A 22,288-nucleotide genomic window follows, 5' to 3' on the forward strand; every position below is an offset into this window, starting at 1 on the left:
TTGCATAATAAAATCCGCCGATTCACGTAGCGTGCATGTGTGCTCAAGTTACAGCTTATATCACACAATTTGTGTCAGGTCGCCGAATCCATTCTAGCCAAGTCTGTTCCGACGATTGGACAGCAGGTTCTGTTTGCGGGGTGGCACTGTCGTGGCGTTGGGAAAAAAGAATGAAATGAAAGACATACGGTTTAACGTTCACTATATATTTCCATTTTTGTGGGGTGCATCCGAGCTGACCGTATATACTCGCGAACCCTCTGAGGATTAATCATCACAAAAGGGGTTCTCGTGTTGAATAAGAAAATCGCCGAGGGCTGAGAGATGTACGATCACGGGAGAGACGATACGGCACGTTTTGTGATAAGGCTCGGAAGGCAGTGCTGTAAAGGTATCAAGACTTGGCAGCATCGAGAGGAACAGGTAGACTCTCGTATTAACCAACCTTAACTCCCTCCCATTTGGATCCCCTCTCGATACCCCTCACGAATCCTCCAGCCCTCCCACGTGCCTCCCTACAACTCCACGAATCCAAATCCCAGGCCTCATCCCAGCACAATCCTTTCTCACACCCAATCAACCCACACACCCAAATTACCCTCCCATATTTCACAAATTAACCACTTAGTGAAATCTTCGATACGATCTCGATACCAGTAATAAGAGGCGTGCCAGCACCCCAACTCTGATAAATTGTAGTCAATGTCAGCATCTGGATTGCTGGGAGACGCGGCGTGACGTGCAGGAGCCTTAGCTTGGATGGGAGATTTGGATTAATGTGCAAGTTTCAAGTAAGTAGGCTGTCAGAGAAAAGTCTTGACAACAGAACCTTAGGTGTTTGGGGAATAAAGTGTAAACGACGCCTGGGAACTTGGAGGGGGGTGTGGTCGGTGATGCACAATCGAGGAGGCTGGTCACACGAACGCTGCACCATTACCACCTACTCCAGCCGCCGCTGAGATACGTATACCAGGTGTGTAACCTCGAAACCTAGCGTCGTACACAATAACACCCATCAGTCCTCCCACAACATCAAATTCAACAACATCACATCCGCAGATCTGCTCTGCATGCTTCATTGAAGAAGAGAAGTAGGAGCTCCCATTGTTCACATCACATCTAGACAGTAAAAGTAAACCCCACAGAGCATATCTCCAATCATTCAACCCGCTCGCCCACCCATTTGCTCATCCGTAGTATGTTGTCTCTGTAACCGTCATCCCAGCTAGCCCGAGAAGACCTAGAAAATCAATGTTCTCTTTCAGCCCAGGTGTCTAGCAGACAGCCGCCCCAGCTTCCAAACTATCTGGCCAGTAGTATTCTTAGAAGGTGATCCGAAAGCTACGTTCAAAACCAAGGAAATTCGCCGATAATCAAGACAGACAACGACAATGAAAACGGTCCAGAGTAATTGTATAAGAAAAGAAGACAATAGTGTGTGGTAGGCTACATAAGCCATTGAATAGAATAGAAAATGTTTGCGCCGTAAGGCTGTACGTTCTTTGTGCGAGGGTGATTGTGTGTCCAGACCCCAAGGGTGCTTCGCTCCATCAGCTTACAACTACAAGAACAGAATAGGAGATAAGGTCGATAATGATCCAAAGAAATTGAGTGAGAGGATGTGGTTAATGACTGTGTGTTTTCTTGGTCGATCAAAACGTCAAGAAAAGGTGGTGGGGGACAGTATATCCCGAAGGATTGCCTGCCTTTCGAAGATCCGCGATATCAAGAGGAAGAGTACACAAGAAAAGGCTCGCTGTGGGTTGCACAATCATACGTTGTAGGTGATATAAGGATATGGAGTGAGCAGATCAGATCCGCCGTGACTAAACATCAGGTCTAAAGGAAATACGTTAGAGCAGATTGCCGCCTTTTAAGCATCGCTGGCCTAAACTCCGAGTTCAGGAACATGACGCTGACGATGAGTGCCATCTGCACGACGGTAGCTCATTGCTGCCCTGTCCATGGGCTCCTCCATGTCCGGCTCGTCGTACGTGCTGTCGTAGCCGTAGTTAGGTCCAGAGGGGTTGGGTCGTGCACCCTGCTGCAGACGCTCCGTTACATGTTTAGTGTCGAAGGTGCTAGAGAAAGAGCGCTTCTGTCCAATACCAGACTGAGGAACGAATTTAGCCAACGGTGGTCGAGAGTCCAGATAGCCATGACTCTGGGGGGCATCGGACGTCGCAGACATTGGAGCAGATTGCATCGAGTTTGGAGGAGATTGATACGAGGGAGAAACGGGTTCAAGCTTCTCAGCAGGGGCCGGTGGTTGCAGTGTCTTCAGGGGAGCCAGAGAGTGTGGGCCAGGCATGTGCAATGCAGAAGGTGTTGACGCTGGAGGTTGGCTGTGGCTTGGGGTCTGCAAGGGTTGGAGTTGCTGGTTCAGGTGTTGCGGCCGATTGTACTGATCCATTGGGTTGTAGGGAGGAATCATTTGGTTCGGACCGGGATACTGCTGAGTGGATTGAGGAATAGAAGGGCGGCGATATTCGGAAGCAGGCTGAGCGTATTCAACCGCAGATTCTTGACGGATAGGGGCAGGCTGCTCATAGTGCGATTGCTGGTAGTTCTGGTTCGGCATGTACCCATAAGACTGTCCCATATGCATCCCGGATGGGCTTGGATAGCCATTGTGAGATTGGTGGGACTGGTGGGACTGGTGGGACTGGTGGGACTGATGGGAATAGGGAGCTTGGGGAGGTTGCATCAAGGGAGCAGCGGGTTGGGGAGGAGCATACTGGCTCTGGTACTGGCTTTGGCTGGTTCCATATTGTGGCATCTGAGAATATCCTGAGGTCTGTGGAGGAGCCATGGACTGGTATCCACTGCTAGCCTGATAGTTCTGAGCTATTTCGTCCATGCTTGGGCGACGAGGAGGAGCGAAGGAAGCATTACTAGCATTGGACACGGATCTGGGGCGGTCACTTCCATCAAGGACCGGGTTGGGGGTGGGCATACCCGGTTGTTGGCCGTAGGAATCCGGAGTCGCGGTGCGCCTGGCTTGGTCATAGGCAGCCTCCTCATCATACTCATCCCAATCTTTGGATGACTTATTCTCACGGCGTCTCATGCGCACATCGCGACGAATGCGAACACGACATCCCTGTTCAGCGACCATGCGGCTCAAGGCTGTGCTTTCAGAAAGGCCGGGGAACTTCTTCGCCGAAAAGACCACGAAGGGAGAGGATTTAACCTCCAGACGGTGAGAGACGTGCGCATCGACGCCGGCCTGGGGATGGGCGCTCAAAGCAGAACGGTCGTCGGGATCCATATCCTTGGGGTCCTTCAATTCCTCGTACAGGGCAAAGCTCAAGCGATACTTGCCCTCGTGACGGACGGACAAATCCGGAAAGATGAAGTAACCAGCCGGGCTGGGGCGGTCCAAGTAGGCCATGCCAGCAACCGGCGTGCCGGTGAGGACAGGAAAACTCGGAGTTGTAGGCGGGGCGCGTCCTGGTGCGATGGCTCTGGCATTTTCGAGAGTAGCAAACAGAAAGAAGTTTGCATTGTAAGCGAAGGTGATTTCCTGCCTGCTTGGGCCTTCGCCCTCGTACACACGCAGCTCGACAATTGGAGGAGGGTCAACTGGGCGACGGTCGGCAGATGCTGCAACAAGTCAGTCACGGCCCACGGGGGGAAGGTCCGCATTGAGGGCTCACATTTTGCACCTGAGCCGCACGCTCTGGCACGCTCGGGCTGCTGGATGACCTGCAATGCGTACGTAATCTTCTTGCCTTCCTTCGTGACGCGAGAGGCAGAGCTATTGGTCTCATTCTGGACCTGGATGACGGACGCCATTGTGAATTTGATGTGTGCTACGGAAATTATAGATAGCAAAAGGAGCACGAGTGAGCCTACAGTCGCGTCAGCTTCAGGCGTCTGGACGCGATGGGTTTTAGATGTTTGATGCGGCAATGGCACAACTGAATGCTTCGTGCCCAGGCTCGGAGCGCCCGTGGCAGTGGGAAGGAACTTACGGGTCGGTCCACTAACCCAACTGGCTGGTCGGGAAAGAGCGAAGGGGCAGCGAGATAATTCAGACCCAAGGAACAAAGCTTCTGGCCAACGTCAGTCAAAGTCTCTGCACATGTTGTCGACTTGTCGACCCTCTTTTGCTGCGCCGTGTAGGAGGAAACTCCCCATAGTGTTGGCGAGCCCGAGCCCGAGCCGTCGGGGTCAGCCAGGCCACCCAGCGCAGCGCGACAGAGGCGAGCAACGACGGCGAAGAACTCAAAACACTTACCACGCAGAATTACAATGCAAGAAAAGTGGAGGTCGAGATACTGAAATGCGGCTCAACGACGTCTGCTAGCGTCGAAGTGGGACGAAGGGTGTTGAGAGAGGGCGGGTGCGCTGTGATAGGACTGGCGCTCGTCGGGCGATTGTTTCTTGTCGAGGCGACGAGGAAGCGTTCGAGCGGCACACACACGACTCGACCGAAAATTGGATGCGATGGGCGCTGTTGACTCCTGTATCGCCGTCGCTCCTCGCAGGCCGTCCAGATGTGTGGTGGAGTGGAGCTGAAGCAGTGGCAGAGAGGAGAGTCGAGCAGATGAGGGAACGGGGGAGAGGGCTGGGGGAGTGTCCAAGCGCCCACCCGGTTGAATTAGCTGTTGCTGTAACCCCAGCGCTCGCTTGGACTGCTTTGTGCCCACCTTGTTCCCAAGCCGCTCCCTGTGGGCTCGGTAACCTATCATCGCCCTTCACGGCCGCCACTCCTTTTGGGACTGCATGACTGATCCGATGCTGACGGCTGCCCTTTGCAGAGGCCCCCGTATGAAGAGCATCCCTCTAGCGGATGCCAAAGATCCGCGTTCGCTGCTGCTAACTTTGGCCGGTCGCTGGACGTGCGTCCTCAACCGTGAATTGCATCGGTCCATGCTATTTTTTTCTGTGGGCCAGCACGGGCGACCACGAAACAAATGGCAGTGGACCCGCCAGCAGCGCGGCTCGACTCGCGAGGAAACCTTAATGGGCGACGGGCTCCAGCGCTCAGACGGCCGACGTTTATCTTTTCCCCATGGGCCAAGTCCACGATTCTCATTGATCATTGTGCCGAAGGCCCTCGACAACCCAGCACAGTATTGCACGAGAAAAATCAGCGTGCGACTTGGGGCTGCAGACAGGCTTCGACGTGGCTTCTGGAACCAGCGCAGATTGATTTTGAGCATTGCTTCCTCGGCCGCATTGGCGGGTGCTTTTACCCGTCTGGAATTCGACCCTGGGGGGGTGGGGGGAGGCACGTCGCTAGTCGGTGCCGATGCACTTTGATTTCCCTCAGCCTTCATGTCCGGAGGCTGCAACCTTAGCAAGCAACAGCGCTCAGAGACGCGTGCAAGTGGCTGAATCTGGCCCTTGAACAGTCTCACAGCCAGCATCCACCCAGGGCTTTGCTTTTCCACTTGTGTGCGCCAGCTGCCGTCCAGCGCGTGAAGGCGAAAGACACAAAAGGCGGCGGCCAGCTTGACTAGGTGCAACCCACGTCGTCCTTCGAAACCAGTGCGATCACGCGGAGAGATGCACGGCGTGCTCTGCAAATACTTTGCAATATATCCGCCCCCAGTCACTTGCGCACGCCTACTTCTCAGGTGAGCGGACGACAGGCTGGGACCAATGACCACATTGATGGTGCCCTAGCACTGGGCGGCGGATGGCCTCGCAGAGGGGATTCCATGGTTCTGAGGGTGGGCCTTTGACCCTGCTCCTTCGAGTCGGAGACCTAACTTCCCCTCTCCGCGGGCACCTTCCCGTCTCTCCTGGCGCGTTCATTGGCCCCACGGGAATACGCAATCCCGGCTCTCAACGGCGCCCGCTGCGGGTCGTGTTGCGCTTCTTGTGAGGCTTTTGTATGCCGATCAGCAGATCCTGAGATCTGCCTAACATGCTCTGGATCAACGACGGCAAAGGAGGTGAGTTGTGATATTGAGACAAGAAGGGCACCCTTTTTCGGAGCACCGGCGCCACTCCCTTTCCCGCTGCCGGCGCTTGTGCACCAAGGGAACACTTAGTACGTCGGCGGGCCGCCACTCTCGTTGTGCTTCCTGGCAACCATCAGAGGGAGAATTGAGGCTTGGAAGGGCTTCAAGAATGTTCCGGCGCGGCCTTTCGATGATACCCGAACGCCAGGACCTGAGAGACACTTTCGGACTTTAAACACCCTTAAAGGTTACCACATGCTGCATTCTTCAGAGCCTCCAGAGACTGTTGCTTGCACGAGAATCTCTCGTTCAGCCATGGCCTCCTTCCCTATTTTCCGCACCGTCGCTTCCCCTGGATGGTTACAACGGGTATCTGCCTCATCAGTCAGGAATCGTGCCGATGCAGTTACCCGCCTTCGCGATCGAAACGAGAGTCAAAGCCGAGGACGTCCTTTCCTCCTATGCCAAGCACCGGCGGAAGGCACGATATGGGAGGAGCCAGTATAGTAACGAAGTGTCGGGAGACGGCTTTTATGCAACACGACCCGCCATTTTACAACCCCAAGGATGTCCCACGGAGTAGTTGAGACGAACAGCCTGTTTGGAGCAATAATGCCGTTCAGCTCTCAAAAGTCGCTCTGGATTTCGAACTGACAGGAACCTTACGTCCACCGGAATGTTCAAGCATGTTGAATTTCAAGCTCTGCACGAAAACGAAATGATTCTCGCGAATTCGCAATGAATTATTGCCGCGGACGTTAATTGGTAGGTCCAAAGCTTCTTTCCCAGAAAATCTATATACCGACTTGGCATCACCCGCCTTTCCTTGCTCATCAGAGAGGAACAACCTTGCCTTTTCTGTCGGCGTTCAACTCTTGAGGTCTCTCGGATTCCCTTTCACGTCGTACATGCTTAGTTTTGCCAACAAGTCGTACAACGCCTGGCCAACACAGCAAGTACGTCTTCAGTCCCTCACAACGCCTCATCGGAATCGTCAACCGATCGTTTTGCTAGGTCTCCACACTTCTCGCATGGGCTGAAACGCCCCCGTCATTTCGCAGACGCCACTTTATCGCGGTTGGTCTCTGTTGTGCTTGTGGCTCAAACAAGACAATCAAATTGAGGTGCAGTGGCTTCTCACAAACTCAGAGCACGTGTCGGTTACCCTTCCTCCACATCCCGGATTCGGAAAGGCACTGGTGCAGGTCTGTTGGTGGCTTGATGTGCTGGTTCGTCTTGAATCGTGCCAAAGGAGGACCAAAAAGCCATGCGATGCCGTACAATGAACGGCACTACGACTCTGATATAACGATTGACTTGTTTTGGGATGCAACGACCTAAGTGTTGAATAAATCGTGGCACATTTCACTTGTCACATGCCCGAACTCATCAGAAATATCTACCGTATCTACTTAATTCACAGCAGCGTATCCACCCGCCGCTACCTCGTACTTAGGAAGAGCACAAAATAATAGCCAAGTGGTCATATTCACATTCTTCACCGTTGTGTCGGCAGGCTTCCCCTCTATGCAACGTCACCAAGTTTCACGTTGACTTCTTCTCCCCGCGCTGCGTCTCCGGACTGGCGGAATGATTTCTTACTCGCCCACTCAAGGTAATGTGGGCGCAAAATTAAGTTGATTCGGCATTACTCCATCCCACTTCACCGATCATGCCTTTCCAGGATGTCTGCTTCCTACGCCATGGCTTCATTCTCAGGCCCCGGTTACCGTTTACCATGTTCAGCCCCCTTGCTTGAAGAAATTCTTGATACTTCTTAATTCCTGACTAACAAAGGCATCCCATTCCCCTGTCCCTGCAATGTAGCAGGCCTTCTTCAGGATGGCCTTCAAATTAATAAGGCACCATGAAGCAACTCTGGCGGAGTAAGAGAGTATATCAATCTTCCCAATACCACCCCAGATCACGCTTAAGGCACACCTAGACGCTGTTCCTTGGCCAGGATCTTGTGCTTAAACCCCATACTCAAGAGTTTCTAGCAGCCAACCTCATCTAAACATTAGTGTACCTTGTAGTGAACATGCACAGCCAAACATACACATTCAAGCAAAGCCGAGTAAGGACATTCAAGCATAGCCGAATATGCGCATTCAAGCACTGCCGAGCATGGGCGTTCAAGCACAGCCAAATATAAGCACTCAGGCACGCCAGTACAGTGGCCCGGCACAACTACTCCCCAAAACCCAATACTCTGCTTCACTTCGTACTGCGCCGTTTACCCTCAACTTTCCAGAATTTATGCCTTATGCTCGTCTAATACCGTCCCCTTGACACTGGACAAATAGACAATCTACTCTTGGTGTCTCCATTCCATAAAACTGTATCAAGCAGGCCACCCAGCAGTCCATGCATCATGACCAAGCCTACAAAACGCCATGTGCCCGATTCATGGTGACAGTTTACAAGCATCCGCGCCTTCGAATAATTGTAATTATGGGCAAGGTCACGAATGCCTGGCCAGGACAATGAAGTCTCGCCGGAGTAGAGCTCGTACTCGCAAGAAATACAATTTCGCATAACACTGAGTCGCGTTAGCAATACCGCAGACCCCACCATCATTGATCTCACCAGCAACAACCGCAAACTTGGATAGCTTCAGCCTATACAAAAATTCCTATGCTTCTGGTGGCACAGCAGTGTCGCGCCATGGCAAGGTGACCCGCTTCATATTCTCATTGCCACACATAAGGTGTAATTAAGGCGGTTACAATGGAGATGGACTTCTTAAGTTGAACCCCACAAGGCCTATAGTCCGCAGCTTCGATTACTAGCTAGAAATCTAGCACCTCTATTGGCCAAGTCCTTGGGTTTAGGCCCGCTCTCTAGTCGTATATCTGCTGCTGCTGCCTCTGAAACTGGGTACACGGGCTTGACTTTGTTCGGTTGGGACTCTACACACTTTCAAGAGCTGGGTATATGAGCTCTAGCTCTTGCTCTTGATACATGTGCATTCCTGCAACTTCCAATTTCAGAACTACATCTCGTTGTCACGTACCGTGAGCAATAACCAGAGTAGAGTCTATCTAGGGAAGCTCTTACTACAATCGGAGAAAATATTAACAAAAAGAAAAGAATTCCTGTCGTACGTTTCCCACGTCATGTTCTTCAATAAGTAACATTATCCCCCGGGCCGGTTATTCCAAGGGAAATCGCTGTGAAACATGCTACAAGAAGAAGTACGAAAGGGGCCATGATCTACAAAGCCATTTGCCAGACCGAGAGTATGGATATCAGTCAAAAATCAAACCCGTCACATTCCCTCACCTCTCCAACCATGCAATTCCGCAAAGTCCATACTTTGTTGGATGGCGGCCTTCAACCCCACATTGACGTGCGCCTCACACTTTTCCCTTTCCCTTACAGTCTTTCTTGTGGGCTTTCCAATCCTGTTTCTGATGCTCTTTGGAACAATATGCTACTAGCCTACAGCTTGTGCATAAGTGTCCAGGTTGGGCGCAAATCTTACACGGATGTTCTGTGCTAGAATATGTCTGCCCTGTAGATGATAATGTCCCTTCATTGTGGTTTCCCTCTGTATCGCTTAAGCTTGTATGAGGCTTAGGTTGGGAAGGATTCGGTATTAGATGGTTGCTAGGAGGGCTTGACGCTGATGTGGGTTTCGAATTTTGCGGAGGTGCAGGGGTTGAGGCTTCTGGGGGTGATTGCGATTGCAGCAGTGGTTCTGAATCATTACCTTGTGGAGGAGGCGCTGGATTAGGAGTCGGCCTCGTCGATGAAAAGGAAGAGGCAGTCGGAGTTTGTGAGGCCGAGATAGGAATGGTTTCTTGTTGCTGCCCGACCTCTACTGAACCACCACCTGATTGTGGAAGGGGCTCTGATAGTTTCGTATTCCTTCTGCTTACCGTAGATGAACTCTGTCCAGCTGTAGTAGTACTCCGAGCATCAACCTGTGTTTTCGGAGGCTGCTCAACCGGCACAAGCGGTGCATGATCTTTATCTTCACCAAAACTATTTTCCTCGGTCCACTTTAGCGGATTCTTCTCCAAGTAGTCGTTCCAGACACGTTTCTCGGTTTCCGTCATTGAGTACGAAAACCATTCAGGGAACCAATCACGACGGGATCGTTCCGAGGCCGACAATAGGCCCAGCTCAATCTCAACTTGTAGGGAAGCCATCTGTAGGTGGTAGAGATTTTCGGCGTTCTTGTCTGCGCGTTTGATCTTGAGATTTAGCATCGCGATTAGGGTGTTTAGGAAGAAGATGGTGATGATGACGATATAGAGCGCTCGCAGGGTTCTGATGGAAGTCGACGATGATTGATACGGCTCTAACGCTCCATAGTCCGATGATATGAAATTCAGCATTTGGCCGAACGCGAGGGGAAAGGTTGAGAAGGGATTGTCTGTGGGTTGGTCTATGTTGAGGTTTCGGAGTAGGAGGAAGGGCACGAACGCAAAGCCTTTTGCGTGTAAATAGCTAGACTGTCCGTTATTAAAGGGATGGACACATACCTAAGATGATGAAGAAGAGTAGAGCTAGAAACGAGAATACTTCCTGAAAGGTTTCCGTCAGTAGCAAGAGTAGCATGCCAAGAGGCCGATATATCCTCAGCATAAGAATGCTGGCGATCCAGATTAACAGTGTAGAGAAGCCTAGGAAGGACCGAGAGGGAGCCTTCTTCGATACAACGAGGAAGAAGGTTGTGAGGCCTAGGGATACGGCAGTGGCATCAATGTAGTTGAAGAAGGATCCGAAGAAGAGTTGTGGAACGCGATATAGTTGACGGAGCTTAACAGAGAGGACAAAGCATGCCACCAAAGCCTCGACTACGGCTAGAAGGATAATTGACCCAGGTATGCGTTTGGTGTCGTAATCACCCCCTGCAGTCAGTAGAACGGCGATTGTAAGGTGAACCGAGAAGAGAACTAGCATAGGAAGGGCAGTCCTCGTCAGATAGAGCCACAGTCCAAATGTCCGCATCTTCCAAGCGAGAAGCTTCTCCAGCCATATAACTCTCAAGAACGAGAGTTGAGTCTCTCTATCTTTCATGTCGAGGATCTCTTCTACCAGTCGTGTGAATGGGCTCGATGGCCCTCTTCCGCTCTTCTTTACAGCACTGTGAATCCAAACCTCCCATCTGGGAAATTTATCATCTTCGGTTGTGGGCATTGTAGCACGGACAAACTCCCAAAACGAATCATCGCGGTCGTTGAATGGAGATGCGGAAACGGGAGGAGGTCTATATAGTTTATGAGTGAATGAGCAGAAGCCGGGCAATGGCAGCGTCACATGGCTGCTATTCGGCTCTGCTTGAATCCCGTACAAATTCTTCCACACATTCTGGATCATGTTCTTTAGGTCACCAAGGCTATGGTAAAAAACCCCCCATTTACCATCATATCGAGCCACCTTCGATTGAGTGGCGCCATTTTTCACTGCAACAGGACCGATATTATTAACCTTGAATTGAAATAGCGCAACATGCCGCATGAAGGAGAGGGTTGCAATTGGACGAGTTCTGCACGCGAGCGGAAGTGTATGGCTTACTGCATGGGAGTTCTCAAGAAGGCACCGGTCGTCTTGATGTAACCTGCGGAAGAACGCGTCAACATGCTGCGTTTTCTGGGCTCTATGGTCCGCATTGCAAGCCAAGGCAAATATTCCTGGATAAAGAGGATTTGTGTCGTCATATGTTTGGTCTTTGTAGATCTGCAAATAGGAGCCCACACTATCAGCAAAGCGGCCTCCGCCAAAGAAGATATCATTTGGATTGCCTTTGCGGAGTCCACGGAGACCGTACTCTCGCCAAAGAAGATACTTGGGAAGGACATATGCAGAGCGATCGCGATGGCCATAGTTAGCGTTGTCTTGGACAACGAACGTATATGGTTTAAAGTAAGCATAGTAATTCGCCGTACTCATCAACGCAGGGTTTGGTGTTTGACTCCAATTACTGGGCATGGTGACGTGGGCTCCTCGGTGGATAATGAAGGTATCATACCAGGCATCTTCTTCAAGAAAATGGGGGGATATGATTGTCCATCTTGGAATAGGCATCGGCGCGCCAGAGTAGCCTCCAGGCCGATCCCCCAGGTAGGAAACGCGGAGGAAGAAATTTGGGTAGCTCTTGTATAATTCTATCTGTTCCTTTCCGTCCCCGGAAATCTTGATATCCGTGGCATAAAGTGCTCGAATGACAGTCTGCTCGGGGGAAATTGGCGAGGGACCAATTACAATGAGATGATACTCATTTTTCATGACTACGCCGAAAACGCTGACTCTTTGTGCCTGGTTCCATGGGTACGTAAAACTGAATAATTGAGGGAGGAAGAATCGCCAAAGCTCTGGGCTTGAGTTCATTCTCACCGAGGACCCAGGCTGAGCAAACACCTTCTCATAGAAGTCTTGCTGCCACATTTGCTCCAAAGATGTGGGGTTCGGTAACTGTCCATGCTCCAATTCAAACGCATCTGGGTCGTTGCGGTCTACGACTCCAGGCTTCCAGCCAAAGCGGCACACAGGATTCACTTCTTTATTGTCCACAGCCTTGACCAGCTTTAACAGTCTATCAGCGCTCGAATCGAAGTAGTCCTCTACCATCTTGATTTTCTCCAAAGCCTTCGGTAGGGAGATTAAGATACCAGAGACACCCCAAAGACGGAGTAAGCCGTTTGGAGTTCTTGTGATGTCCGCAGGGTACATCGCAAATATAGTGAGCCCGGTGTCATCATTAAATCCAATGCGCAAAGGAAGAAGTTGTGTCCATTGTGGGAGCGGGTTGGGTTCGGGAAGCCCGCTTAAGGATGGTCTTAGTGGATGTGCGACCTTTTCATGGAAGATTACTTGAAGGTTGAAAGCTAGTAAGGCATTGATGACCAACTCTTTGTTGTTCAGTGTGACGACCGTGATAACTTTGCTGTTGGAAGAGAACCGGACGGCATGAGTCTGTTCGGCGATGGCGTCCTTGATGGATGTTTCCTTGCCATGTATGACCCATTTCCGATATTGACTGTACTCCACACCCGGAAGTCTTACGCTGCCTAGTGGTTTCAAAGACGGATTTCTGAGGTCCCAGTGGTATAGCATAGCTGAATCGGCCCCGATATAGAACATTGACGAATCGTCCGGCGAGATGGAGATATTCGAACCCGATCGCATGATATCGATTTCGTCGAAATTCCAGTGCAGCTTTTTATCGGACGACACAATCAATGGAGGGCTGCCTCGTCCAATGCCCTCGCCTCCAAAGTCAGAGGTGTTGATGCCCATGTAGATTGTGCCACGGACCCTGAGTGGGCGATGAAGACATGTATTTCTCAAGTGCTGACCATCGCCAAAGGCAAAGGTCACAGCTCTCATACGAGCAAGATGTCGGATCGAGTATGCTTCGACAACCTTGGCCTCTCCACTCTTGCCCCAAGGAGTCCCATCTCGAGTGTAGAACAGGTATTCGCTATCCTCGGACAGGCTCCCATTGGGTGTCGAATATCTTAGGGCTGTGTCGGAGGGTGGTTTTCTCAAAGTGAATCCATCTGCATTGACGAGATATGCCACGGTAGCTCCACCTCTAGGTCTGTAGACAAGAAGGACAGCTTCCCCATCTTCGGTGATGCCGCCATCCATGTGATCTGTATCGTACCGGCTGGTCGATTGCGATGTGGGAAATTCCCCTTCTCTGCCATGGTGTGTTACGGTCCATTTTGGCTTGAGGCCATCCTTGGAGTGAAACGAAGTGACCTTTATGCTCTTGTCCAACGGGTATACCTCGACCGCGGCAATATGTGAACACCCAGCGGAGACCAAGACGCAGAAGGAGACATCTTGGCCATCTTGCTTGAACTCGATTGCTGAATTGGTCTTGCAGTATTGTCCGAGATCCCTCGGAATCTCAATGGAATCGCGGAAGTGCCATTCCGATGTTTTCGGAAGGATGTCATGCGAGAAGACTTGCAACGAGGCTGGGTCAGCCATGAATATCTGTCTATCAACTCAAGAATGGCAGTGAAGTTGAATCAACAGCATGAGATTTGACTACGTAGCGAGAAGCGGCAGGTATAAATGAGGAATGGCACAGCCTCAGCCTCGCGACGCTGAACACGAAGTTGCCTATCTCCATATTGCTAGGTATCGTGACCCCGCCCCTTTGCGCTCCACCATTAGCTTGGCATCTGTCTCGACCCCATGTTTTGGGGCGGCAACACTCGTTTCAAACGAAGCGAAGCGGAGTCGTTGGAACACGATACCCTTCTTGACAGCTGCCCCACTGTTCCTCCTATCTTGGCGCACTAGCTGAGCTTCATCTCATACCGCTGCCTTGATATCCAGCCCCCTCCACGTGGAGAATTTCGGGCGATGATGTTTCTCCATTCTCTCATTGAGGTTGTTGGGCCGACGGCGCTGGAGCGGTGTCGATGTTATTCATTTGGGTGGGCAGAGCGTATCACAACACTGGAGGCAACCGATGGTAGAGCATCTCATATCACTAAAGACACAAGGCCATTGTGAATACCAAAAAAAGAAATAAACCTGCGTTCATGAAGTTTATATGCTCTGCATCCATGTTGCATTTAGCTCATCTCAATCAACGGTCAAGAATCTCCAGGTGGCACTACTAGGAAGCGCAAGATATTTACCACACGTCCACCTCTTTGCTGTCAACCAAGCGCGCAGAGGAACTCTGACTATTTTACTCCAGGTAGGATTCAAAAACCTTCACGGATAACTCGAGGTCCCTACCCCAACTCGCGGTTGGGCTTGAAAAGCACAGAGGACGGGGAAGAGCCACACCCGCAGAGGGGGGCTAAACCGGTTCATAACTTCCAAGCTCAAATGACCAGTCTCAAGAGTATCAGCAACAGAGAAGGAGACGACTGCGCCCGCAGGGGGAGATTCGAGCGCATTATATCCATGTGAAAACATCTTGAGACGACCCGACCCTGGAATCCAAAGAAACGTGAAGAATGAAGCCAAAAACAAGTCAAGAACAAGTCACTAGTCGTATGAATATCAGCAGCAGAGAAAGGGACGGCTGCACCCTGAGAGATGTCCGAACCTGTGGTATCCGCGTAACATCCTGAAACTGTGAAGGGGAGCTAGAAGAAACTAGGAGTCATTGGAGCCAAGGCTAGATTTGGAGTCGGATCCAGATCCAATTAAGCAGAGGCTAGTCTAATGAGGAAAGAGAGAAAAATAAATAAAATGATTTGGAGGGCGGAGGAGGCTGAAATACTACCAGGCAGAGTGAAGGATTCCTGCACGTGACCAAGATAATCACAGCCACGTGCCCAAAAATTTACCCATCAGCAAAGCTAAAAGATTTGAAATATAGACAAGGGAGTGAGGCGTAGAGGAATTCTGTGAAAAGTTAGTTCGGTCAGTCGCCACAACAACAAACGCAACAACACGCGTCCGCGTTCAACCCACCAGCACCCAGTCACCCCTTCAGCTAAGCCTTAATTTTGGAGATAATTTTTACGAGCCCGTTGTCACTAATAACAGGTATGGAATGGCTATGACCTTCTACTCGCCATCTTCCATCAACTCAGCCAACTCCCTCTCTTCTTCCTCTGTTAACAAGCTCTCCTTGGTCTCAGGCTGCCTCTCCTTCTCTTCCCCCAATCTCTCTTCTTCCGCTTCCTTGATCGCCTTTGCTAGATCTGATGTCTTCAAGCTCCACTGCCTGATTGTGGCGTCAATGCTAACACTGACGACCTTCCTGTTTGGCAGCAGTAGAAGCCCAGTGACCTCCTCAAAGTGCCCCGAGAAGACATGATGTAACTTCCCGCTACTCTTATCCCATACTCGCACTTCTTCATCTCTGCATGCCGTGACAACCCAACCGCCTTCATCATCAACAACAACGTCTCGTACAAAGTCAGGGTGGACCAATTGAGTGTCTTCTTCCCAATGCCGAGTCCGAGACAGGCATTTTGCAGTCTTATCTGCGGAGGCCGTCCATAAGTCTCCATCAGAGTCGAAGTAAATAGAATCAATGCTCGTTTCATGTGTAACAATGGAGGAAGGTGCGTCGGATGTTGCTTCAATCTGTGATGCAGATGAGATACCAATAGTCCAGCGACGGATTTCCTTATCACTCCCCGCGCTGAAGAGTATGACAGATTCTTTACTGGGTTGATATTCAATCGGATCAACAGCCATCACTAGTATGCCGCGTGTGTGCCCTTTAAGCGTGTGCAGTCTATTCCCTGTCACCACATCCCAGACAATGATGCTCGCGTCTGCTGAGCCCGAGATCAAGGTTTCCTTGCCTTGTAGCTGGAGGACCAGAACCGCTTTTACAAAGTCGCCATGCCCTTGAAACCGCCGTGCGAGTTTCCGTGTGCTGATCGACCAAGACCATATAGACTTATCCCAACACCCTGCTAAGATGGTGCCCGACGTGGGGGAAATGGCAAGAGAGGTCAATGGTGCGGTAGGGCCTGAAAAAGTCGCAATCGTTTTACCAGCCTACAGAGAGTTGTCTCAAGTCAGCTTTCTGTGTGTGGTGGAACCTTGCATCCTTTGTAGAACCCTTAAAGGGAAGGAACGAATATCTGACCGACTTCAAGCACTATCCTCTTTACGGTCCCGGCGGCTTCGGCAATATAGACTTGCCCCTCATTCTCAGGGTCCGCGGCGACAGCGAGGATCTTCGAGGGGAGTTTGACGGGGTTGCCCTTGGTATTTTTCGACTTCTCAGCTTTACGAGCCAATTCACTGAGAGATGATCTAAGGGGACGATTAGCTGGTGCATATAGAGGTAGAATAGAATATAGTCACGTTGTCTGAAAGAAGTGGCCTGGATCGTTTGATCGCGACATCCTGGCTCATACTATTGTTGTCTTGAAGGCGGTTTGAAGTTGAGTTTGGCATTTTCTTGACCCCACTATTACCCCTCCTCCAATCACCGCCGCAATATTTCGACTACACCTAATGTACAGCATTGCCACTATCAACATTATTAGCACTGCCACGTCCTCCTGCCATTACGATTAGCGCCCAAGTGTCTAGGAAGCACTCTAAGAAACAGTTGAAGGAAACTTCATCAAGCCAATCACACCAAACTACTTGCATCTGAACATAAACTCATCAATTCTACTTCCCAAAATCATGCAATGAAGCCTGCCTCTATTCAAGAGCAACGGCAGCTCGTAAAATGTCATCCCAAAATCATGAATCATAAATCCATCATAAGAGTGAGGCGCGGTCATCCAACAACCGAATCGCCCGACATGACACTCAGAGGATATCTTAGGAAAGACGACCCAGAAGCCTCAGTCGTTTTGTGCAAACGCCGCTTGTACGCCGAACCCCTCGGCCATGCAGTCGTAAAGGTCATGATACAATGTGTGTATGGTACACCACAGTCATTATCGCCTTAATGCGCCTGCTGCGCCGGCAGCCCCTTGCTGGGCGAGTGACCGTATCTCCCATCTCCAACCGCCGTTCTTACTCTCGCCATTGTCGCGAATGCCACCGACCCAGCCTTCCACTCGGCGGCGCCACACGTTCTCCTCTTCTCGTTGTCTTCGGATGAAGCTAGGGCCAAGGTCGAATTCCTCGCCGACGAAGGTAGCTTCTTCGGGGTTGGGAGTGCCGCCAGAAACGTTACCGGTGGCAAGTGAAGCGCTGGGCCCAGGGATAGTGTTGTCTTTGAGGTCCTCAAGACCTGCGAAAGGATCTTCTTCATCATCCACATCAAAAGATGGAGAATGAGCGTCGCCAGACTTGCGTGGCATTTTCAGCCAGCACATCTTCGCGGGATCGAACACCATTCCTTTCTCCACTTGCACACCACGTGCATTTGAAATGTTCGAGATCAATGCCGGCCGTGGTGGGGACGGCGCGCCCACTTTCACAGCGCGGGAGGAAACTGACTTTTGCGCCGCAGCATGCACGGCCGATAATGCAGTATGCGAAATAGAATGTGATCGGTCGTGGGAATAAAAGCTGTGGTTAGGTGGGGCAAAGGTAGGAGTACTCGCAGTCGTAAGGGCGAGGGTAGTCGTAGAAGTATTAGGGTGTGAGAAGGGAGCGAGAGCATCCTCGTTACCTTCCCAGCGTTGCAATATGGGGTTGTATGTCATTCCTTTCTCAGCTACGCCTAAGGTCAGTTAAACGTTCTTACTAATGGTTAGGTCGTTCTTACTCTTCTCTCGCATCGGTGCCGCCAATCCTTTGATCAACATTGGTTTCTGTCCTGTACCCCTCTTTCGCTGGGTAGTAGGGCTTGCGTGAGGGCTTCGAGCAGCAACTTGCGCTTTCCAGTTGGTGTGCATCGGTGCGATTGGCCCATCACCCCGTGACCTTGTACCTGCCAGACGTTGTTCTCGTGCTATGCGGCTTGCTGCAGTATCTCGTGCAAATCGCGGTGTGCTATCAGGCTTTGTTGGGCTCCTGGGTGTTTGAGGAAGTGGTGTGGCCATTCGGTCTGGCATGGGCAAACGAGAGATACTTGGCTGTTGTCGGAGAGTCCTGGTACTTTGAGTATTCCGGGGTACTTTCTCAAATTGCCTTTCTTTGGTAGCAGAAGTAGGGAGGTCGTCGAAGATTTCTAGCTCGCTTCCGTCACCATAAGTCTTTTTGGTCACGGGCTTAGTAAGGGGGCGTTTCGAAGTAGCCTCACGAGCAAGGGTGGATGACGCCAAATCTCTTCGCATTCCTGTGCGACTCGGAGTATCTGGAGGCCTATTCGCGGACATGCGTGAATGCGACCTCGTCATCGATGGAGAATGAGGTCGGTTCGGATCTGAATCTCGGCGCAGTTGGACATGCGAGCTCCTAGCGGTGATGTGATGGGACTGCGAACTGGAGCTACCCGCTGGTAGGAACGGGACAGGTGGTCGAGGGCCAGAGTTATAGTTGTTGCCGCTGCGAAGGGCGGGCGCCGAGCGCTTTGCTCGAAGGAGCTGTGCGCTCGTGGTGGTAGGCATAGGTCGATTCTGGCCGAGCGCCGAAGGGCCGATTGTTGAAGCACCCGTCTCATAAACTGGAGTCAGTCTCGTGCGGCTGGATGACGGGAGGGGTCTTGGTATCCTGGATGCGGATGGCTTGTCGGTAAAGGTTAGGGTAGTCGCGGGTCGGGCAGCGGGAGGAGCGGTCGGTTTAGAGGATTGCTTCTTGACAACGACATTGCGATTGAGAGTGAGTTTCTTAGTATCTAGACCCTCGTCGGCGCCAAGATCAAGGCCATCGAGGAAATCTTCTTCCTCTACAGGTTTGGGCTTGACCTCTTGTGGGGGCTGCGCGGCCAAAGGTACGTTTTCGAACAGGGGAGAGGACCATGATGCATCAGAAGCAGGAGGAGCAGGGACCGACGTAGGCGGTAGCTCGCGTTTCTGTTGGGGTGGTAGTGGTGAGACGTCGGGCGTGGTGTGCTCGGTTTTCTTGAGCTTTTCAAGCCGAGCATGGAAGTCGAGAGGCTCGTTTGGGAGCATCAAGCCTGTTAAATCGTCGTCTTCGCTCTCGAGTGTCATACAGCTGCCCATACTCGGACTCATTGCAGAGACGGATGAACTGCGACCGCCGCGTGCCTCCCTCCTCGTTCCTCCAAACCGGATCCCCAAGCTACCCTCGCCCCAGTCGTCGAAGTCATCCGGGTCCTCGGCTGGGGTGCGCGGTACGGGCGCCTTGAGCTTCAGTCCCCCGGTAGAATTCGATGGCAGCTCGAGATCGTCTCCCCAGTCGTCGTCAACTACAATTTTGCGACTTGATTTCTTCTTCCCTAGTCGCTTTATCGACCCGCCGAGCAGCGCAGAGGACGGAACGCTGGTGGGTATTGGGATGCCGGCCTGTTTCGCAGATGTGATGGCGTTGAGTGTTGATAATTCATCGTTCGGGGCGATGAGGAGCTGCCAGTCGTCCTCGCCGGTGTTGGATTCAGAGCGCACGGAAACGCGAGACGACATGGACTGCATCGTGGATATGGACCTGGTGGAGAAGATGTCGCCCTGAAAATCGCCATCGTCGTCCCAATTCTCGATTGTGGAAGCCATGGAGGCCACGCGCTGTGCGAAGCTGCCCTTGTTGGTGGCCATGGCAGCGGTGTTCGCGAGCGTGCAGCAGGTGTGGATGGGTGGTGCAGGTTGCTGGAGGAAGGTGGAGGTTGGGAGTGGTCGACCTCAAAACCTTGCCGGGCTTGGCGAAGGCGGGCGAAGCGGTCTGCGCAGCGCACAGACTCAAGCAGGCCACCACCCGGTCGCAACGCGTCAGTGATCGCGAAATCCTTGGGATGCGCGCAAGACGTGCATCGGCGCATCACCCATCTCATAGCTCCCGTGGTACGGCCATCATCCTCTGTGTCCGCTGTTTTCAGATCTGGCCTCAAACACTGCGGTTTTGGGAGACCCCTAGAGTGGCTGCACCCTGATTCAGCGTGGATGCAGTGCGTTTGTGCCTGGAAGGCAACACCGTGTCAGACTCTTTCACCCTCCACCGGCCGTCGTTTTGCCGTCTCTATAAGCTCACATTGTTCCCTCATCACAGCCGCAAGCCTGCAGTTTCAATCCTCTCTTTTGGTCACTTGAAACGTTCAGCCAATTTCCCCTCTTCTTCCGGCACACCATTCCACAGTGCCTGTTACTCAGCACAGAGCCACTGTGACAGGCATTACCCTAACCCCTCCAGGGTTGCGTATCATATTTCCTAGGGCTGCTCCAAGATCCTCAGAAAAACAGCCACGACACCATTGGCCACAGCCGCGTTTCGGACCCAGCTCGAACCAACGGGCTTCACAGGACACTTAACCTGCTTTCACGCGTTCATGTCTCAGTCCGCCACAATGGCCCGCCACATAGTCCCCATCCCCGCTGCTAACGACGACGGCCCGGCGGTAGTGGTTGAAGTGAGGCAGAAACCCGACTCGCACCCGCTGGACGTCGAGCTAATAGGCTGCGAAGGGGAGAATCCTTATGTTGCAACGAGTAAGATTGTTTCAATATCGACTTCATTGCCCTGTTTAATGCGTCTCCGTAGTCCAGCAACGTGATATCGGGAAATTGAAGAGGAATTTCAAGGGCAGCGATGAGGAGTGGAAAGGGCTCTTGTCTCATTTCCTGCTACAAAAACAGCCTGAAGGCGGCAACTCAAAGATATTAGACGGTGTACGGATGGTCAGTTCTCTAAAGGCAGAAGATAGACTTGAGATTATCTTTCGCCAGGATGTGCAGGGCATCAAGGTGTGTGAACCTGCCGAGATTGTGCTACCCACGTGCTAAATTTAGAAAGGTCACACTTGGAGAAATAGTGCTGCCATATGATGAGGAAACTGAACTGAACCCTTTCGAATGGGCCCAGGTTTCTGCCCAGGCACATGCTTTGGCGCTGAATCAGATAGTTGAGCTGAAGAGCCAGCTAAGCAGCAAGCAAGAGGTCGTTGACAAGCTCAATTTCCAGCTTGAGGACTTCCTCAAAACTAAGAATGAGGGCGAAACGGCCATGCTTCAGCAGTTCATGCAGCTGTTGAACGAGAAGAAACGGAAGATACGGGACCAGCAACGACTGTTGGCGGGGGCTAAAGTTGACAAGTCTAGCGGTAAGCCCCTCAAGACATCAAATGAACGCGTGCTTAAAGTTGACATGATGGTTTTAGCATCCAGCGTGCAGGCTGCGAGAGAGGAGACCAAACCGCGGAAAGCTGGCCCATCGCGGGCATCGAAACGTAAAGCGCCTACAATAGCAGCACCAGCGGAGCCGGAGCCGGAGCCGGAGAGCGAAGTTATGGAAGTCGACGAGGTGAAGGCAGAAGACGACGAGGAAGAGAACGAAGATATCCCTGGAGCCAACACGCCCGATCGAACGACAGACGAAGAGACGGATGACGAAGGCAATAGCGTTGAAGGGAGCCTAGCATCATCCGTGCCGCAGTCGGAGTTGAGGGAACGGACAGCTGTGCCGGGGCGTACAAACAGAACATTCTCCCAAGCTTCAAAGAAGACATCTGCTGCAGCCGATCCACCAAGTCGTCGCGAGTTGCCCTTCGGTAGACCAACGGCTCGGACCAAACCTGCAAGCAAGCAACCGTCGCCGCCGGCAGTGGAAGACGACGATGATGAAACGGAAGATGAGGAGCTATGAAGCATGCGGCACAGTTGAGAGAATGTGCCAACGCTACGTTTAACGAACCACGAACACGGATGGTCCATTGGCTTCTGGCACAGTTGGCATATATTTTAGGCCTACCAGAAATTCGTTGGATGCTGACCCGCACTAAAGGCTGTCTCAGGCAACAAATGGATAAGGCATAGACAGATGGCAAATGTATAGCAATTCCACCTGAAGACGCTCTCTGACTATGGGTGCGTCTGAATCTTGTTAATATTCTTGTACGTCCGTGTTCCTGGACCTTAGGTTCTTGCGTGAGGGATATCATGTGACATGTCCGTCCTGTT

At 51.8% G+C, this 22,288-nt stretch overlaps 6 protein-coding genes across 6 annotated transcripts; 2 read left to right on the top strand and 4 right to left on the bottom strand.

The window, feature by feature from the left end:
* Positions 1 to 1,888: 1,888 nt before the first annotated feature.
* BDR25DRAFT_223675 (uncharacterized protein) lies at positions 1,889 to 3,798 on the bottom strand (the record flags this gene model as incomplete). Its single annotated transcript, XM_033685122.1, has 2 exons — positions 1,889 to 3,606; positions 3,660 to 3,798. The coding sequence occupies 2 exons, from the start codon at positions 3,796 to 3,798 to the stop codon at positions 1,889 to 1,891; spliced, it is 1,857 nt and encodes a 618-aa protein (XP_033548162.1).
* A 5,479-nt stretch (positions 3,799 to 9,277) lies between these two features.
* BDR25DRAFT_368132 (uncharacterized protein) lies at positions 9,278 to 13,902 on the bottom strand (the record flags this gene model as incomplete). Its single annotated transcript, XM_033697037.1, has 3 exons — positions 10,412 to 13,902; positions 9,546 to 10,359; positions 9,278 to 9,419 (listed from the first exon to the last, which is right to left on the bottom strand). Exons 1-3 carry the CDS (start codon positions 13,869 to 13,871, stop codon positions 9,278 to 9,280), a joined length of 4,416 nt encoding a protein of 1,471 aa, XP_033548163.1. The 5' UTR covers positions 13,872 to 13,902.
* A 179-nt stretch (positions 13,903 to 14,081) lies between these two features.
* On the top strand, positions 14,082 to 15,356 carry BDR25DRAFT_354566 (uncharacterized protein; the record flags this gene model as incomplete). Its single annotated transcript, XM_033695332.1, has 9 exons — positions 14,082 to 14,165; positions 14,190 to 14,401; positions 14,472 to 14,538; positions 14,571 to 14,809; positions 14,860 to 14,965; positions 14,997 to 15,035; positions 15,120 to 15,140; positions 15,167 to 15,243; positions 15,269 to 15,356. 9 exons carry the CDS (start codon positions 14,082 to 14,084, stop codon positions 15,354 to 15,356), a joined length of 933 nt encoding a protein of 310 aa, XP_033548164.1.
* Positions 15,357 to 15,419: 63 nt separating this feature from the next.
* BDR25DRAFT_285871 (transcriptional repressor) lies at positions 15,420 to 16,720 on the bottom strand (the record flags this gene model as incomplete). The annotated part of the gene is made up of 3 exons (XM_033688211.1): positions 15,420 to 16,367; positions 16,484 to 16,628; positions 16,680 to 16,720. The coding sequence occupies 3 exons, from the start codon at positions 16,718 to 16,720 to the stop codon at positions 15,420 to 15,422; spliced, it is 1,134 nt and encodes a 377-aa protein (XP_033548165.1).
* Positions 16,721 to 16,789: 69 nt separating this feature from the next.
* Positions 16,790 to 19,980, bottom strand: BDR25DRAFT_303371 (uncharacterized protein). The gene is made up of 2 exons (XM_033689996.1): positions 18,049 to 19,980; positions 16,790 to 17,997 (listed from the first exon to the last, which is right to left on the bottom strand). The coding sequence occupies exons 1-2, from the start codon at positions 19,934 to 19,936 to the stop codon at positions 17,270 to 17,272; spliced, it is 2,616 nt and encodes an 871-aa protein (XP_033548166.1). The 5' UTR covers positions 19,937 to 19,980; the 3' UTR covers positions 16,790 to 17,269.
* Positions 19,981 to 20,679: 699 nt separating this feature from the next.
* BDR25DRAFT_223610 (uncharacterized protein) lies at positions 20,680 to 21,974 on the top strand (the record flags this gene model as incomplete). The annotated part of the gene is made up of 4 exons (XM_033685115.1): positions 20,680 to 20,821; positions 20,874 to 21,076; positions 21,126 to 21,432; positions 21,490 to 21,974. 4 exons carry the CDS (start codon positions 20,680 to 20,682, stop codon positions 21,972 to 21,974), a joined length of 1,137 nt encoding a protein of 378 aa, XP_033548167.1.
* Between the last annotated feature and the right edge of the window lie 314 nt (positions 21,975 to 22,288).

Source organism: Lindgomyces ingoldianus, assembly GCF_010093535.1.
Source record: "Lindgomyces ingoldianus strain ATCC 200398 unplaced genomic scaffold BDR25scaffold_14, whole genome shotgun sequence".
Lineage (NCBI taxonomy): Eukaryota > Fungi > Ascomycota > Dothideomycetes > Pleosporales > Lindgomycetaceae > Lindgomyces > Lindgomyces ingoldianus.

What these genes read in the sequence shown, in the direction of transcription:
- BDR25DRAFT_303371 (XM_033689996.1), bottom strand. Translation starts at nt 19,936, where the DNA reads ATGGCCACCAACAAGGGCAGCTTCGCACAGCGCGTGGCCTCCATGGCT. An exon ending in GGCACCGATGCGAGAGAAGA is followed by an intron (nt 17,998 to 18,048) that starts GTAAGAACGACC and finishes CCTTAGGCGTAG; the next exon opens with CTGAGAAAGGAATGACATAC.